Source organism: Vigna umbellata, chromosome 5 (assembly GCF_029865625.1).
Source record: "Vigna umbellata cultivar VRB3 chromosome 5, Vumbellata_1.0, whole genome shotgun sequence".
In the NCBI taxonomy this organism is placed as follows: Eukaryota; Viridiplantae; Streptophyta; class Magnoliopsida; order Fabales; family Fabaceae; genus Vigna; species Vigna umbellata.
Window position 1 is genome coordinate 59,662,498 of NC_142169.1, and position 20,001 is coordinate 59,682,498.

The window sequence follows — 20,001 nt, forward strand, 5'->3', positions numbered from 1 at the left end:
GTTCAATTTCAGAATATCTCTACTTGACTTTGAATAAAAGAGATAGATAGCCAAAGATTTTACCAGATTCACTCCATTTTTCCATTTGCTTGTCACATCCGTTTCTATATCTTGAAGATTTCCAATATCTAAAGATAAAACAGATTCATATTTCAAATCTATTACCGTAATATTTGTTATGTAGTTATATAAAAATGGCCAAATCCAAAGTAGATTGATTGATCCCTCTTCTGAAATTTTGATGCTTCACACGGAACGAAGAATAATGTTTCATCCTTATCATCACTAAACTCAACCCACCAATCTACACATAAATTGATATCTTATGTTGCATTATTGTAATTAAAGTATTAATTGATATCAATTCCTCACTTGTTTTTTCAGTCTTCTTTTTCGTGTCTTTGTAATGTTATCCAACTTAAAAGAGAAACTTTTGTACCTTTTACTTTTGTCATAATCAAACCATTTTCCTTTTATCATATTAAATAGACACTTTTGTCATAACCAAAATATTTTCCTTTTATTGAATTATTTTAGTTATGTTTCAAAACTATTTATTACACGTTTTAGGCTATCTTTCTAGCACAATGAGATGTCAATGAGAGTGAGAGATTGTTGGTTCAATATAATATGTTAAATAAAGGAATTCCCATTTTAACTTCATATGTTTTCTTATGGTTATATAAATTTCATCTTTTAGTTTAAAATGTATTTTTTTTTTGTTTTCACAAAATTGTTTTAATAATTTTTAGTCCTTTTTAATTTCCACCATCCAAATTTATGAACATTGAAAATATTAGACATACCGTGCATACACAAGACTTAAAAAATGAATGGTTTTAAATATAGTGAGTAAAAACAAGAAAATAAAAGTTAAACCTAAATTTTATAACTTTTTCATACTATTTTTTTCTTCACACACTCCTTGAAATTTTCTCAAATTATACAGAGAAGTCAATTTTTTAAAATTTTATACAAATTTTATTTTATTTCTTTTTACATTACTCTTTAAGTTTAAACACATTATACTCTTTAACAAGGGACACCAATATAATGCTAAAAAAATATAAATACAATCGAAGAAAATCCCATAATTTTTTTACTTTTACATCCTCAAAACTTTACTACTCATCACATATCTATATATTTTTTTTTCACTTTCTAGTTCTCTCTTGTATAAAAGTTATTGTAAAAATTTAATACACAATAATATTAATCTTTTATATTGCAGGAATACAGAAGTGTTGTTTGTTGTATTGTCCCAAGGAATTGTTTTTGAAAAATGGCACTTTGACATAATTTTCAGAAACAGAGCATGATCATGACAGCTGTTGACTGGAGAAGAAGAGAGAGTGAGAAAAGGAAAAAGAAATAGAAATAAGAGAGTGGAAGTGATTGATTAACGGTGGCTGATACAGAAAAGTAGCTGAGTTATTATAGGGATCATTCTTCATGCACTCTTTTTTCACTTTCTGGCTGTATAATTTTTTTAATAACTATTGAAAAAAGGCAAATGATTAGAGCATTGAAGGTAAAAAAACAATGGCCCCATCGAGTTGTACTATATTCGTAGTCGAATTCCTAGGTGAAAAACATAAATAAAAAGAAAGTTGTGTTGTGGTGGGGTCATCGAATAACTCAAATGGTAAAGTTACAAACATAGTTTGAACTATTGCTGAAAAGTGAGCATAAAACCTTTTTGTGGTTAATGTTTTCTTTCATTCTGGGTGATTTGTGTCTCAGCAATCGCTAATGTGATCATTTCAGTCAACAAAAACAGTATAATGTTTGGGTAAAACCCTTTTCCCTTCCTTCATTCACTTAACTCTACTAAAAAATCTTATGCTTGTGTTTCAGATTTTAATTCTTCCACTCATGATTGCCTTCTTACCAAGAAATGCATCCTCCACCGTTATCACATTTTCTCAAATTTAAAGCCTTGTTATTTTCCTTCTTTTGGTTGGATGAAAATTCAATCTCTTTCCAATCCACGAAAATAAGATTTACTAAAGAGATACAACGTTAATAAATACTTTATAAATGTGTTTTCAATTGAAGGTGATTCAATGGATTCTGATAGAAACATTGAACACAACACTAACACAAAATACGTTGACACTATATTTTGATACTATGATTCCTTTTTGAGCAATGAGGTTTTGTTTTATTGATGTTATGTCACGAGTGAATTTTTTTCGAAAGATGCATCATTTTTCTAATGCTATAAGAGCATGTTCTAGATCAAGTATGGGTCAAGAAGCAATCATGGTGGCTGCATTGCATAAACTCATGATGATAGCTACGTTCCAGAGACTCGATTAGCATCATAACATGAGTACAAAAACTAAAAAGTTTTCAACACAATTGACAACTTACATGCTTACATATAAACGGTGATTTTTTCTTTTACCACAGAAGGAAAATCAATAGAATTTTCAAAAGGGTTGTTAGAAGAGATACTGAAATAATCAAGGCATGCGTAAACTGTTGTTGAATTGAAGTGTAATAATAATAGAGAGAGTTCTCGGTAGCTTCTTGTGTAATGAGTCTCATAATGGAAGAATCTTGAGCGTTGAAAGTGTAAAACGAAATGATATTTTGATAGGATGTAGATGTAGTGATCACATGAAGTCTAATTCATTCACATTTGAACTTTGTGCATAAAGTAGTGTCAGAAGAAAATGAGTATTATCTTCATGGGAAGATTAAAGAAAAAATAATAAGAAAAAAAGAGTGGAAAGCACAGGATAAGAGGGTAAAAGATAAGATGATGATAGTGCGATTGATGTCCTTTGCAGATTTTACTGTCCTTTGCAATATATGTTAGGTCCCGTCCCCTATTTTTAATTGTCAGATTCTAAATCAATGGTACCAACGAGGCTCTTTGTGAACTCCACCAAAATATACATATTATAATAACAATTCATTGGTTGCTCATGAAACTCCAGGCTTGTCTTTTGGAAGATTCCAACTCTAACACCTCTTTGTCTTCTTCTCCCTGTTCTCTTCCTCCCCAACATTCAGTACATATATTCCAACCCATTAAACATCAAATTTTAATCAACAATCAAAGCATCTTTTCCAAATTAAACCACTACGTACCAACATTTGGTTGGGAATCTTAAATCGATAAAAAATAAGGCTAATTTATAATTTATAAATGAATGCAAACCTTATCTTATAAGCTGATTTTGTGAGATTGAATTAGGTTTGAAGTCCATTTCTTAACATGGTATTAAAACTATGTTAGATCCTATATCCTAACGATATTTATTCTTTATTGGACATATTGTTTCACCCGCTATCAGATCGTTATCGAATCATTTATTAATATCTAGTCTCACGTTTGACAATGTCTGTACTTCGGTGTAGGAGTTATACTTGAGGTCTATCTCTTAACACATCTCACACAACATAGTCATTTTGTTCTTTTTTTCACCTGACTTAAACTTCACAAAATGTTATATTGGAGACTAAATTCACCGATTAACTCTTGCTCGTAGAAAATGAAGTGGATGATGCAAAAGGGTTGTTAACTTTCAGGTTTAATTAATAATTTGATACTTATATTTTTTACAACATCATCAAGTCCTTATTTTTGTATTTAATGTTTAATATTAAATTGAATTTAATTAAAGGAGACACATTAAATCTTTTTATAAAAGTAAAAACTCAATTTAAATATCATAAGGAATGGAGGGTTTCAATACTAAGTTTTATAATATAGTAAAATTTTTGAATGGAAAAAGTGGTGTTAAGACAGAGAGAATAGGGTTGGGTTGCAGCTTTGAGGAAAATGGGAAAGAAACAAAAAGAGTTGCAAGTGTTTGATTTGCAGCATATACACATACTGAGAGAGAGTTGAAGGGAAGTTATAGAGAAGTAGCAGAGAGACAGAAGATAGTGACTTTCTTTCTTTTCTTTGTGTGATAGAAAATACAATAGAATAAAGTAAAAAGACATAAAGCTATTTATTAGAACGATGACAATCACCCCATAACTGGAAATGACATAAAAGTGGAGAAAGACACTAATAATTGAAAGTGAATGCGATTATGCAGTGAATTGGTCCACATCAAAGTTGCTCTTTAGCCATTAATCAATGTGTGTGCACTTTTTAACAAACAACAATATCAGATAAAAAGTAGCATATATCCTTTTTATTCTTCAACATGATATCAGAATTTAGGTTAAAGTTTATCTCAGCAAAATTTGTATCGATATATTGTTTCACTCGCTATCAGGTAATCATCAAACTATCTATTAAGGTTTAGTCTTATATTTGATATTATATATATTAGTATGAAAGAAATATATTAAAAGTTCCACATCAATTAAAATTAAAGTTAATTTATAGTATTTAATTTAAATGTAAATCTTATCTTAAAAATCGATTTAAATCTATTTGTTAACATATGTTTGGAAACATATTATAAGAGAGCATGAATGTCTAGTTCACTAAATTGAGTCAATGAGATGTTTGATTACTTAGTTGTTGTTGTGCCTAAATTGTGTGCAGTGCATGCATGAGATGGTTGGTATGTTCTGATCTCATTTGAATGAATGAATGTTCATCACAATCAACGCCAAAAGAGAATAAAAATGCCTGAGGCTGGCCCAAACACATTCTTTCTTGCTGTGTAATAATGAGGCTTTTCAGAAAAGTTCAATTATTGTAGCCCAAACTCTGTTGGGCCCGAAGCTCAAATTCCATGACGCGACAGCATTATTAAATCCATGAAAAATCACTCAAATTCTTTCTATTTCCATTACTTTATCAGTGTTTTTTTAATAAATTAAACTTACACACATTTGTTTGAGTTGAAAATTTAACTCTCATTTTAAGTCTTATATTTATAAATATATTGTTTTAACGTATTTTTGTTGCAGTGATATCAATTCTTTACAAGACATAAGTTACTGTGGTTTGTGTAATAACTTAAGAAGTTTAATTTTGCTTCATAAATTCAAGATTTTAATGTGTTATTTATTTTAACAAGTTATATTTTTTACAAAATTAACTTACATTTAACCTGTCGAATTTAAAGTACTTTATAAATTACTTGTTTGATTTAATTTAAACTCGTTCTTCTTGCTCTCATAAATTAAAGCTGCCATGGTTATAGATTCTTATTCCTTTCATTTTGATCCTTGTACTATCTGCAGGCAATACAGATAGAGTGCAATGCCTTTATACTTTTTGTTTTAGAAATCCATGTATTTTCTCCTACATTCTTTATCAATGATGATAGGTCAACAAGAAAGAACTTTAATAAAAATAAACTAGAATCCATTAAAGTATTACAATAATTGTTTGTTAAAATGGATGGATCATACTTTATAGTGAAATCTAATTTGTTTTTCTTATGATATTAGACTACTTTTAAAGATTCTTAACACAAATGTCTATTTCTAAAGTCAAATCTAATCTTTATTTATAAATTATTTAAAGACACGTTTGCAATAATACATTCAAATATAATAAAAAAAGTTACTTTATTTCTTTTCATGTATGTTAATATATATACACATGTAATTAGTTTTTTTAAGAATTCTTTATTGTTGTAGGGAGTGGTAACCAATAGTTTGGAAAGCTAATATAATGTATTCAAAATATACGTATTACGATTATCATTAATAAAAAAATATAATTTAATATAATTATAATTATAAAAAAATTACTCGTATTTATTTAAATTATTGTAATTGCTTCTTTTAATTTATTAATAATTCAATTAAAACTAATTTTTTTAGATATGTAATTATTAAAAATAGAATAGAAGATTTTCTTTCATGTTTATTTATGTAGTATTAAAAATTATACATGCATTTCTAAAAAAAAATTAAGAACACTTGAATTAGTTAGATTATCAAAAATTGAAAAGAAAATTTTAAGATATACCTATTCAAATTTTTATATTTCAAACATTGCATATAAAAAATAGGAAAATGATACTTGAACAACCATTTTTGACAACATTTAGACACGCGCACACGTGTCTAAATTTGAGTGGTCCATTTTCATTTAATTTTTCCAACTGGACCACTCAAATTTAGACACGTGTGCGCGTGTCTAAATGTTGTCAAAAATGGTTGTTCAAGTATCATTTTCCTAAAAAATATTCATAATATTAATGAGAAACAATAAAAGGTCGTATATAACAAATATCATACTATAACATTTCATTGTCACGTGAATCTGAAAAGAGTTACTTTGTTTTTTCTTTTTCAAAAGTGGAATACAATAAGTAATAAATAAATAGAAATAATAAGTTTGTTTTTACTTTTTTTTTGCTTTAAAAATAAAACGGAAACAAATACGAAATGTGAGAACACAATAAACTGAGTTTATATATTACTATTAAACAGATAATAAAATGAAGAGTTGGAGAGAAATAATGTAAAAAATATCTTAAAATTTTTTTTCTTATGCACTCTGTCAGTTTTTTACTCTTTATTATATTTAGTTTTATGGGTTAGTATTTATTGTAATTAAATCACTTTGGAATTTTTTTAATTAATTCTCTTTATTATTAATTTTTGGATTAAATGTTGAGGACGAACAACAGAAGAATTGATGAATTTAGAGTGAAAAGCAATCCAATTTTTCTTTTAAGATTAATTAAAGTGTCATATATAATAATTGTAGTAATTGTTCACAAGATATGTGACTAGAATAATTTATTACAACCTTACTATTTATTGTTAATATTTATTGTTAAAAACTTTCTGGGAGATCACTCAACCTTTACCGAAAAAAAAACACATAAATATTAGTAGTAGGCAAAGATAATCCTGTTTAAATAATAGAAACAAATAAAAAAATACCCCGTTTAATCCACTCAAATATAAATTTCTCTTCGAAATCGCTTGCTCCAAATAATGCTTTCCATGTAAATTTACTTACATAATTTTTCTCATAAATACTGATAAAAATAACTTGTTTCATAAATCATCTGCTAAAATTAAACTATGTACAAGTTAATTTGAATTTATGAAAGATTTTTCTTTTCACATGAACTTCCTTAAAAATAAATTTGAATTTATAAAAACTTATTTTATTTAATATTGATTCAACTCAATCAATTTTGAAATCATAATCAATTCTACAAGTGAAATCGAACTTCCGATCATTTAGCTAAAACCATGTTAACTGGTCAGTGATTCAGAAAAAAGTTAACTTGAAACCAAACTCAACCTTAACAAGCTCTAATGGAACAAAGAACTTTTTAATTCCATCCAAAGAAAAAAAGAGTTTGTTTTTTGCTAATTTATTGAATACCAAAAAAGCCATTTTTTTTCTGAGGGAAAAATGCTTCCATATATGTAGAGCTTTTAGCAGTGTACAGCAGCATTTTCCTCTAGCTTACAACTGCAATCTACAAGAGATGAAGAGAAAAAAGTGATTATGGAAAATTTTAAGACCAAAAAAATAAAAATAAAATTGTAGAAAAAAAGAGAAAAAGATGCTAAACCTTTTCAAGTCTTAACATAGGTTGGTATAGGTATACCAGATTCTTCTGTCAACTTTTTATATGCAGCTTGCAATCTTCTAGTGATTGCTCCAACTTCTCCATTGCCAATTATGCGACCATCAACCTTCACCACCTAAAGAAAAATCCAATAAATTTTAATCTCATTCCACATAACTCGTTATGTCAGAGTTAAATATGTTTTTAATTCTTAAATTTTGATAAGAAATTAGAACTCATACCTGTCCCAAACTCTCACATTTTAGTTCTCAAACTTAAATGTATCAATATTTGGAATTTAGACGAATTCTAATTTTTCATCCAAGAACTAAAAACATTTTTAATCCTGAAATGTATGGTAAGATTCAATTGAAAAGGTATAATTGAAACTTACTGGGCTTAGTTCTCCCATTGTTCCAGTTGTCCAGACCTGCAAGATAGTCTTCTTGCTATATAACTCAACATAATTGTACAATTTTTGCAGAAATAATTTATATGCTAAAAATAATTGATTAATATAAAATTATCAAATAAGAAAATGATTAGAACAGTATAAGATACTTATAACAGTATAAGTTGAGAGTTGAATATTAATGAACTGAGAGTATATATTACCTAATTGCAATGCACCTTTGACATGAATTTCAAAATAGTTACGGTGAAGTAAATAAACTTACCATGGTAGTTTATGACTAGATGATGGAGTAAAACTATTTATAATGTCAGTGTATGGTCTTTTTATTCTCATAAGTGGATCCCTAATATTTTATAGCAATTTTTGTTTAGAAATGTATTTTGAAATTGTATACGGGAACCTCATCTGCAGTATGCACTTCTGACAAGCTGATTCTGCGCTCCTCTAAGATTATCTGTTCTTTCACAACAAGATCCATTACCTAAAATTGCAAACCAGAACAGTCCAATCAATGCCAAAGTACACTTCATTGATAAGCATAACTTAGAATGAAATTACAAACCTAAACTTTTCTAGTGATCTACTCCGTTTCCTACCAAAAAAAAGTTATTATTTGCCAACACAATGGCACTCTGATAAACAAAATCAGATGATGAATAAAAGCACTTCTTGTAGCTGAAACTGGTATTCAGGTGTCATCTGATACTTCACTCCCAACATAAATTTTACAATGTATACAGAAATTGGTTTAAAAACAACAGGATGAGTGTACACAGCTTACAGTTGCACGAGTAATGCCAGGAAGACAGTAATCAGCATGAGGTGTCAAAACACGGCCTTTTTTAACGACGAACTGCAGACAGAAGAACAATAAATGAGTTAAGTGTTCCAGACATTAGACCCTGTACCATTTATGTTGCAAATAAACCTTGTTGCAAAAACAAAACCCTGTGATCCTTCTCAAAAAAGGGGTCTTGAACAGGATTTTGTTTCCCTGAACACTGCAAGATGATGACAAACCAACAACATATCTGCTGCATCTCACATCATAAAAGGATGTGATTTCACATCTTACGAGCCATACATTGAGTTTACTAATTTTTCATTGGCACAAGTCAAAGTTATCCATGCTCACTCTTTTTAAAACAATATAGTTTTGTGTAGATTAGTAGTCCAAAGCTTTGACTCCAAGAAATATCTGTGTTGGTTGCTACCTAGTACAATGAAAATAAAGACTTCTTTGACAGTAAGGGTAAATTTGAGGACATACAATGTTAGTTGCATTGGTTTCTGACAAATAACCATCTTGGTCAAGCATGATTGCATCATCTGCTTTGGCATTATTGCCTTCAATCTGCACTTGGCCAATAATAATATTTTAGTAATGAAGTAAGATATATCACCGAGGCAGGATATTAGTAAGACAAGATGCTACAAATTATAATTTCTATCAAGCTTGTGACAGTCAACTGAACTAATATGCTGTAATTGCAGCTATGGCAAATAATCGTCCATGTATCTCTTTGCATACAATAATAAATGGTTAATTGAAAGGGTAAATAAACATGGCTCATTTTCGTTTTATGATACAACATTATCCAAAATACTCCATAATAGTGATAATAAAATAAGGATTACCATGTTAAACTAACTTAACAACCATAATTGTTCCAACTAGAAATCATCTACTACTAATAACAGTAATTAGCACATTTTGGTTGAATGCTACTTCTAAACAATCTTGAGAAGAACAGGAAAATACCTTTGCAAGTATGTTATTGAGAAGGTTATTGTGATGAATCTTCGAATCCAAGTTCTGGTAAAAAAAATAAAGAAAAGGGGATGGAATAAAGTCAATTGATTAAACTAAGGTGTAGATCAAACAGAACACTAAAGGTTGAATAGATCTCATTCTTTTATATGACAGTATAAAGCTACTCATAATAATAATAATAATAATTACAATGGCATTAAGCTCTTCAACTAAATAGCATTAAATATTTTGTAAGTCTTTCTTTGCCAGCACAAACCAGGACTGGGCAATGTAAATAGTGATAACACCACAACACATCTTTGCATTTTCTACTTGTTTTGTCCTTCTTTCATTCTCTTTATGCACTTGTCAAAATTTCCATATGATTATAACTTTTGTTAAGAACCTCTCTTTTTTTCTATCTATATTATCCAATGTTTATATTTTTTGGGGGGAAAGAATAAAACTCTCTGATGGAAAAACCATGTCCCTCAAATGCTCTCCAATGTATAAAATGAAAGAAAACCATGATAACAAGTATACAAGCAGAAACTTACATTTGGTGAATTACGGCGAGTTGTAGCAGTTACAAGAACTATACCACGGGTATTATCATACACTGGGGGTTTCCATTCAGCAAGCACTGCATATATAAAAAAGAACCAATATGGTATAAAATGTTTAACCATTTCAAAAGCAGTGATAGACAAGGCAACCTATACATGGAAACACACAAAATTGTCATTTTGTATTCTCCATAAATGAACCACAATGTTTAAAATGCATGTTGGAGTCATAACAAATATAAAAATCACCTATGCAAGCTCTTTTCTCCTTTCTTTAATTTTTGTATTGACCAGTCACGTTTAAGATTGTGTTTGATCTGCTATTAGTAGTCTAATATTTTCATTAATCATTTCATTCTTTTTGTCAGTTTTCTATTCTCTATCATGTTTTGCTTACTTCTATACTTTAACTTAGAGCTCCTCATGGGGATATACTTGACTTGTTGCTCTTCTAAAATCCTTTTTAACATAACAAAAATCATATAACAGACCGTGTTAGGTCAATTTGAAAACTTCAATTCGCTCAATAATGCAGAAATTGGTATATAAAAACTGTTCAGGAGTATAATGATGTTACTTATTTGGCAAAGGGATAGGAAGTTACCAATTAATGTACAGCCATAAAGATTGAATGCTGGGCTCATCCCAGAAGAAACCTGGATAAACAGAATATTCCTTCTACTTTAGTTAAAACAAGAATGCTCCATAGAAAGGAACTTTAATACAATTTATCTTATCTTTACCATAGCTTCATTGAATAATCAAACAAGCAGAACAATTTGCTTCTTTCTATTATAATTGAGATTTCTGGTTAATATAATCATAAGGACATCGTGCAGCATAAATGCTGAGAGGCTTTTTTGTTCATATACTCTAATATATTATTAAAATTATGAAGCTGCTCCCATATAACGCTAAGCACTGCCATGAGAATGGTTATGAAACAGAATTTGACGAATTATTAGCTTTAAGAAATTATTTAGCTAGCTGAAATGATAAGTGAGAGATAGTAAGACCTTTTTCCCTCGTGTTAGGGAAAGCCGTATGTGTGAATTGTCAAACATGCCATTCCTAATCAAAGTTCTGAAAATTGCTTCCTTTATCTGCAATTTTTTGAACATTCATTATGATGACAACTGAAAAAATAGCAATTAGCACATAGCTTTTAAAAGAAAAACAGAACCATCTGACAAAAAGCCTATCGGGATAACTAGCAAAGAGTGTTTCAACTGACACATGCTAGATAGATGAACTGAATGCATCTAAGACTCACCTCATCCCGATTAGGAACATTTTCAAAAGCTAAAGCCTTTGCTGAATCAAATAACCTATAAGAAACAAGAAATGTAAGAGGACATATCATGAGTATTTCAATGATTGCATTAACTATAATCATTCAATTTATTGCATTACTATTGAATTATGTAATCAACTGATCAGACAGAACGTTATTGGAATAATGTTATAGCATAACATATAAACTATTCAATTTCTTAGTTTTGTGACATCACCTGTCTAGATGCTCCTCAAGCTTAAATATCTTTCCATTATACACCCGAAGTCCCTCCCAAACCGAGTCACCTCCTTGGACAACTGAATCAAATACAGAAACCTGATATATCACAGGGTAATATTTTCAAACCATGAGAATCTGTCCATCAACCACATAAATCTGAACCTTTTAATTGCCATACAACTGATTACCTTAGCACTATCACGAGGCATAATCTCGTCACCAACCCAAGCAAGCAATTTCTCATTTGCAGGAACAGGAAGATCGGGAGTAGGTAAAGGAGAGCTCAGAAGAGATGATTTTTTCTTCACATGACGCTGAAGCATATTATACAGGGGTAGACTTTGTTCCAACAATTCGTACAGAGAAAAAGGAAATGGCTGAAAAGAAGAAGTTTAAACTTTACAGATTAACTATAGTCATGTTTTTGGTCACCTATGCCAGTCAAGGTACCTCACCCCATTACACTTGAAAAATAACCTTGTCTCAAATTTTGTATCCTCCAAAATTTTTATGAGAAAAGCAAGAACAAACACGGGTTCATAATGAGCACCCAATTTCAAATCTAATCTCTGTTATTAGGTAAAAAAATGGCAATTAGCAATGGAGCAAACAACATCCAAATACTAATACTAACTCAAACAAAATAACATCACGGATTCTCCATGAAAGACTAATAGAACATGATAAAAACAACCAAATACCTCGGGATACTTTCTAGGTTTCTCAAAACCAGTAGATTTATGCACAGTCTTGTACCACCAAGGGGCCCACAAGCCATCTATTTCCTTTGGACCTGCTTCCCACCTAGAATGTATTGTTGCAGAATAAGAATAACAGCAATATTGTTTTGTTTGAACACTAAATGGTAACTTGATCAATGCCTTGACAATATTGTTTTGTTTGAACATAATTTAAAAGGAATTCATAAAGTAGAACGGCTTATTTTTTGGGTGCATTAATGTAGCTTTAATGATAAACTCATCTTCCTTGACTTCCTCTCAGTGATTTTAACTTTGTTGGGGGAATTTATGTAAAGGGAAAAAAAATCTACATACTTGAGCATAGCAGGTTGAAAGGGAATCTCCAGATCATCACAGAGACCGCGTAGGGTAGCCTGCAAATCAACAAGATCATGAGACTAATGCAAGATAATTAAAAAATAATATTTAAAGCCATATTTGAAGTTAGTTTGAAAACATTATTATCTAGTGTTCCAACTAAACAAAAACCAATCAAGCATGTTCAGAAAGGTCAGATAATACCTCAGGATCTTGTTGAAGTTCTGCAGCATCAATAACAGGTGGTGCCTTTCCAATCTCACGAAGTTCATTGTATATACAAACCAGCTCTGCCAAACCCAACTCATAGAAAGATGGAGGGACAACCTTATCGAAGGATGGCTGAACATACACAATTGAGTAAAGCACACAAGAACTATCACGCAGTAGCCATAGACATAAATAACCACAAAATACCATAAAAATTGATAAAATATTTGCAACACCCTGTATACATTATAAATGAAACACAAAGCTCATAGGCTTTTTCACAAGCCAACTCTTTTTAAAGTAGATTTATGATGGATCTTTATGCTTTTGGACCAACACTACATATGCATATGACAAGAACATGCAGAACTGGCTATTATTTTAGTGACAAACAAGTAATAAATGAAAGACATTTTACCAATATATCAAGAGGATTTCTTATCAGAATGAAGTGCTTTCCTTTCTTCATTAGATCACCAGTCAAACCTTGTAAGCGTTGCTTTGATATATGCTGAAAACAGCAAAAGATAAATAATGAAGTAGAAGAACACAAACTTGGTTTTGATAACATGTAGCTAAGGCTCAACATAAACTAAGGCTCAACATAAACTAATTATTATGGGTATTTTTCATCTGGATCAATGAATCAGTTTCCTTCCACCTCCTCAAAGGGACTTGTGTTGATTTATTTGGACACATGCCAGTTGTGGGACCTTCCTAGACCAAAACCAATTCCTAGCCAACTAAACTACTTACACAATTTAGAACATAACAGCAAAAGATATAGACTTTTGTAACAATTGAAGCTTCTGCTTCAGTTTCTTTGACTTAGTGCAGAGTTACCCCATCACAAATTAGAATGAGACACAGGAATATAAAGTTAATAGTACAATACCTCCTGTCATTGAAGTAAATGGTCATAATGTTCTTCTATTTATACATTTTTTGAGAAAATGTGTATCTCAAAAGATACATTGTTTACCTTGCAGAATCTATATTTCTTCCTTCCTGGACCAAAAATTATGTCACTAGTGACCTTATTTCCATCAGATTCCTGTTACATTTGAAACACCAACATTTTTCAATATGAAGCATGGGAAGAGGACACTACAAGAGACACACAGGATAATTATAATAAATGATAGCTGAGGAAGCATTGCAAGTTAATTTTGGAGTTCAATATGAAGATCTTAATCTTTAGAACTCAATTAAAAAAAAATGACCATAAAGAACTTGAAGCTACTTTTATACTTCCACTCTGGATCAGAGATGCTTATATTTATCAGAATTCTCACATCCTATGAACACCCTCTACATTTAATAAAGCATCATTTCCCCACCAAACAAACAAAAAAAAATGTTTATCATCCCTATAGACAGTCATTTCAAATATACCAGGCTGACAGAACAGTGATTGAGTGAACAGAGATATGTTAAAGTGCTGAGAATGCTGTAATAAAAGCATAATCAAATCAACCTAGTTCTTAGCACCAACAACAAGACGATTAGAGGAGAGGTAATGAAGGAGGACATTTTGTGACAGATATACCATTTTTGAGAGTAGCTCCTCCCTGTACGGTCTATCAAGACCTGTTACTCTAAGGAAATATGCATAGAGAGGCTCATCAAGCACTTCTATGTCATCCCTCTGCGTAGCACAAATGAAAACACCTTCATCAGAAACAGGATTCTCGAGTAATCATCAATAGCAAAGCACGATTTCAATCAATTAATGAATCATTAATCTATCAGCAAAATACTAGGTACACATTTGTTGAAACTGACAAAATCAAAAGAATAATAGCAACAACTTGTCATCACCGTCATCATAAAAAAAAAACATCATCAAACAACAACAACGTTCTCTTATCGTATAAAATCTGTTACAACCACTGCACAAATCATGATGAGAATTTTTTTTTTTTTAAAAGGGTAAAATTATGCAAAATGTTAATTCCTTGTTTGCACCGAACAAAATACATTGACAAGAAAAAAGGTGAGAGTGAGAGAGAGGCACCTGAGCAAAAGAATACATGAGACTGGTACTGAGGGACCTTGGAGCAGACCATGAGTGAATCACCTCCACTTCACTCTCCGCCATCTCTGATTTCACCATGCAAAGCTAAGCCTTTCTTTCTGATTCAACTTGATTAGAATATTATCAGTAACAGTGATGATGGAATCCAATGGATTGCCACTTTTCTTTGTGAGAATCACAATACAACAGAATATAAAAAGATGGGTCCAAATCTCGGAACAGGAACCAACAAATTCCCAGGAATCTCAAAGGAGTTACAATAAATTTTGAGACGACTTTAGAGGCAAAAGAAACATGGTAATTAAGAAAGTACTATGGTCTGGTAGTAATTAATTTTTACTAGTTAGTACATGAGGTTGACACATGAGAGATGCATTTTGTTTAGCATTTTGTCTTTTAGTGCTACAGTTACTAAAATTTGGAATTGCAGAGAGAAGATAAAAAGTGTTTAGATTTTGATTAGAATGCCATATAAAGTAACGCCTAGAATTTGAACAAGAGAGACTTAAAAAGAGTTTATTACTAATTATAATCTGTACTACACTTTTTAGATATACAACTATTTCATAATCTTAATATAATTCACCCATAAAATGAAATAAATAGAAAATTATTTACATTCCATTCATACGAAAAACGAAGATTAAAGTTTATACCTTTTAAAAAAAAAACTTTTCGTCTGATTAGGGCTTTTCTGAAATTTGAAGTAATCAAAGATCAGAGCTTGCAATTACTTTTTGCCACTAAACAATATAATTTGGTTGTCACAACTTTTCGACAAGTAATGAGAATTCCTTTTCACAAAATCATTGCTTGTCAACAAACACACATCACAAAATCATTACTTCGTTGTGCAGACGTGTTATCCACTATATTGTCCGATATCATCCCCAAACATGTCCTTAACTAGTTTTTATTTTATTTTATTTTATTTTAATTTAATTTAATTTAATTTAATGAGCAATTATCATATTCAAATATCCTTTATCTTCTCAATCCAAGAGAAAAACCATGAAAAAATATTTAAAAAAATAAGATGTGCATGAAAAAATATGCACAATGTAATTTCTTTTATTCATTTACCATTCTATTAACGCTTTAATTTCTACGATCTTATTTACTAATATAAAATTATTAAATAAAATATTATAAAATTCACAAAAACAGATATCTAAAAATAGATATAATATTAATATAATTATTCAAAATAATAACTACAATAATAAAATATATAAATACAATATAATTACTAAGAGATAAGAAACTAATACACAGTATCTCCGTCATTTACTTGAGGTATATCATTATTTACTCATACAACTAAGTAATTATAGGAAAAAAGACAAAACACAAAAAGCACAAAACACATAATAAGATAAGCTATTTACAAAAGAGTTATCCATAAACAATCAAATCATATATCAAATGTAAACTTGTTTAGAAAGGAAAAAAGAAACGTTCTTATGATAACTTGTTTAATTTGAACAAGTCACTGTGCGGTTTCGTAAAAGAATTGTGTCCACAAAGATTTATGTCAAAGTTACATGACAATAACTGCATATTAATTTATGAAATTAAATTTGAATTTTCTAATATGTGTTATTCAGATTTCAATATTTTAAATTCTGCCTATTTTGTTTTGATTTTTTATTTGTTAAATTATCATATATTATAATCAATTTCTTGACATTATCAAACTTTTAAATTTCAGAGACAAAACTTTTATGATTTATTTTGATGCTATTTTAAAAGATATTTTATTAATAAAATATATAAAATATATTTTATATTTATATAAATTTATGTTCATCTCTTCTCTTAATTTATTTTTAAAACTTTGTTTATGCAAGTAAAAGTTGGTAAAAGATTTCTGTGTTGCTCTTATTTGTTTTTCATTGGACAACTTTAAATGACATTATTTTTTTCTAGAATAATAACTTTTGATCTTGTACTATCAAGATAATTAGAAAGAGTTTCAGAAGTGACCCATACATATACTGTTTTGATGTTGCGTTTTGACACTGCCAAATAGAATTGGCAAAAGGAATTTGGAGACAGAGTTCTAGTTCAAGGGTTTGATAGTTCAAGAATCTTAATCCCAATAAATTGCATATGAAACAATATTGATATTATATTAAATAGGTTGTTTCAAAGATATAATTTTAAATTTTTAAAATAATAAACATAACTTTTATATTAGATGAAACTTTTTATATATTTTAAACTGTATTTTAATTTACTTTTCAATTTTTTATTCTATATAACATTTTTTAATTTAAAAAAATACTATATAACATATAAAAAAGAGTAAAAATGTAGATCAAAAAGATTATATCTATTTTTTTTTAAATTTGAAATTAAAGTATATGAAAATTTATAACAAAAATCAAATCCAATTCAATGTTTAAAAACTAAAACATACTAACCCATAAAAAAATTGTCTCAATACATAAACAAAAAAAAACAAAATAATTATCCCCTCCAATTGATCCTCTCCAATTTCAAAAAATGAACTAAATTCAAAAGAAAAAAAACTTAATTATTACAAAATTTATAATCGTATTATACAATAAAATTAATTTTAGACTTAATTAATTTCTTATCCTTAATAAATTTGAATTTGAGTCATGATTAAACTTTTTTGTCAGCAAAACGAGTTTTTAATTAAGTGTGTGTTGATTTTTTTATATATGAATAATTTTACTGAATTATCTTTATATATTAAGGTATGAAGTTTTGTAATTAATATAAAAATATAAAACAATAAACGATTTCTATTGTTAGACAAAAATAATAGTTTTTTGATGATAATAAAAGTAAGGTTTAATGTTTCAATAGATCCCTATTTTTGTTCAGAATTTGAAATAGGTCCCTTTATTTTTTGGCGTCTCAATTGGTCCTTATTTTTGTTAATTTGATTTCCGTCAATTTCATCAAACGGCGTTAATGAATGTGTGACGTGGCCTGAGGACAGTATTGACACATGTAAGGCCACGTCACACATTCATTAGCGTCGTTTGATGAAATTGACGGAAAGGATTTATTTGCATTAAATTAACAAAAATAAGGACCCAATTGAGACGCCAAAAAATAAAGAGACCTATTTCAAATTCTGAACAAAAATAGGAACCTATTGAGACATTAAACCTAAAAGTAATTCATTGACATTTCGACGATGACAAAATTGTTATGTTTTTAATTACTTTTAAATTATTCAGTCTTGCACATACTTTTATATTATTTAGTCTTCCACACTAAATAATATCTAACAACATTCATAATAATAAGTGTATCATCAATATTTTATATTATATAGTCTTCCACACTAATTAGATTAATTTAAAAAATATTATTTTAATAATTATATCAAAACAAGTTTTGATTGATATTTTATCAATACGTATATTAAATTGTGTAATTAATTGTATTAAATTGAAACTAATTTAATAATTCTATATCTTAAAAATGAGATTGCTTATTCCGAAAACAAATTATAAGTTATATTTCATTTCATACTATTCTTCATCTTAGTTCAATAAAAAATAATATCTTCAAAACAATTAAGTAAAACTCTACTTTGTGTTACTATAGATCTCTTTTGATTAAGGTAAAAATCACATTTACTTCAAAATTAAAAGTATATTATTTCCAATTATAAATATTATTTCCCATCATAAAAGACGAACGTTAGAATATAAAATATTATAATTAATATTATAAGAAAATACTAATTATAAAATATAGGTTAGCGCTTAAGCGGAGCTTGTGGTCACTCTCTCCTCGCTTGTTCCAATCCTAGTCAAGAGCTTCAGATCCAATTCTACACTACATACGATATTTTCGGCCCTCACTAGCTCTTCGCTTGGTTGTACAAAGAGCATGCCCGAGGGGGCTACTATGCTCACCGCGCACTTGCATCACCACCTGAGCTTCGCTACCGCTTCGCCCAGCTCCTACGCCTACCACGAATCTTAAATCATCACGTGGCTGCTAAAGCAAGCTAAGCTTCACACGGCCCTGAGGAAGCCAAAAGACAGACCCTCTCATGGCTGAAGGCTCCGCAACACGTTGGAGAACTTTTAGATCTCGCCCTAAAACGCCCATTTTCCTAGAGTTCCGAAGTGATCCTCATTCTCACCGCAGCCTTCTTAAGCTGAAATAAAGCCGGGCAAGAATCGCATTGGTAGTACGAAGGGGGAGCAGAATCGTATCTGGCAGTGGTTCTTCGGATCGATCACAGATTATCGGCCCCGTCGTTTGGCTTCCACTCCAGTTGACCTCTCTTGTTCTCCCCCCCCCCCCTTACACAACCGGGTGGAGGACTCATGTAAACTTATTCCTTTAGGTCCCCGTTCAGGAAGGCATTTTGAACATCTAATTGGAACAGAGGCCAATCTCGATTCGCAGCAATAGAGAGCAAGAGACGAACAGACTTCATATTGGCTACCGGGGCAAAGGCTTCCTATTCATCTATCCCATATGTTTTAGTAAAGCCTTTACTAGCCTGACCTTTTCCTCCTTTCTCCCACAAAGCTTCCCTTCACAACCAGTCCCATATCCAATTAGTAGAATTCGAGATGGGGAGAGTCAAAATGAGACAAATGCGCATTTCCTATCTGAATCGAGAGGTATCAGATCGAAGTCACATAAGTCATGTATTATAATGAAAGTTCTTTCCCGGAGAACAAAGTGGATTTATGAGCAAATTATGGCATGAGAGGACCAATGAGACAGAACACTGTTGGATGCATTCCTTCGCTAGCAGGGCTTCAGCCCATCTCAATGGAAGAGTCTTCGGTCAGTAATCTCGTACTCTCGACCGGCTCGAACCACTACGTTATCCATGTTCCGGCTCATCCTATTCATGTCACCAGAACCTGTAATAAACCATCATTTCAAACCATCCGTTTACAGGGAATCTTTGGATATCAGTTCAAGGGGAGCCCCAGGGAATTTGATCAAACAAAGTATGT

At 30.2% G+C, this 20,001-nt stretch overlaps 1 protein-coding gene across 1 annotated transcript; it reads right to left on the reverse strand.

The window, feature by feature from the left end:
• Positions 1–7,113: 7,113 nt before the first annotated feature.
• LOC124842894 (branched-chain-amino-acid aminotransferase-like protein 2) lies at positions 7,114–15,290 on the reverse strand. Its single transcript, XM_047319491.2, has 20 exons — positions 15,008–15,290; positions 14,540–14,638; positions 13,973–14,044; positions 13,409–13,501; positions 12,985–13,122; positions 12,778–12,836; positions 12,424–12,526; positions 11,911–12,099; positions 11,718–11,818; positions 11,480–11,534; positions 11,223–11,309; positions 10,811–10,862; positions 10,198–10,283; positions 9,650–9,703; positions 9,158–9,241; positions 8,669–8,740; positions 8,288–8,368; positions 7,867–7,902; positions 7,476–7,608; positions 7,114–7,379 (listed from the first exon to the last, which is right to left on the reverse strand). Exons 1-19 carry the CDS (start codon positions 15,104–15,106, stop codon positions 7,480–7,482), a joined length of 1,689 nt encoding a protein of 562 aa, XP_047175447.2. The 5' UTR covers positions 15,107–15,290; the 3' UTR covers positions 7,114–7,379; positions 7,476–7,479.
• Between the last annotated feature and the right edge of the window lie 4,711 nt (positions 15,291–20,001).

Excerpts from the sequence above, each read along its gene's own strand:
- LOC124842894 (XM_047319491.2), bottom strand. The coding sequence starts at position 15,106 with ATGGTGAAATCAGAGATGGCGGAGAGTGAAGTGGAGGTGATTCACTCA. Across the intron at positions 13,502-13,972 it reads AGAAATATAGATTCTGCAAG|CATATATCAAAGCAACGCTT; the intron begins GTAAACAATGTA and ends TGCTGTTTTCAG. Across the intron at positions 10,863-11,222 it reads CCCTAACACGAGGGAAAAAG|GTTTCTTCTGGGATGAGCCC; the intron begins GTCTTACTATCT and ends CTGTTTATCCAG.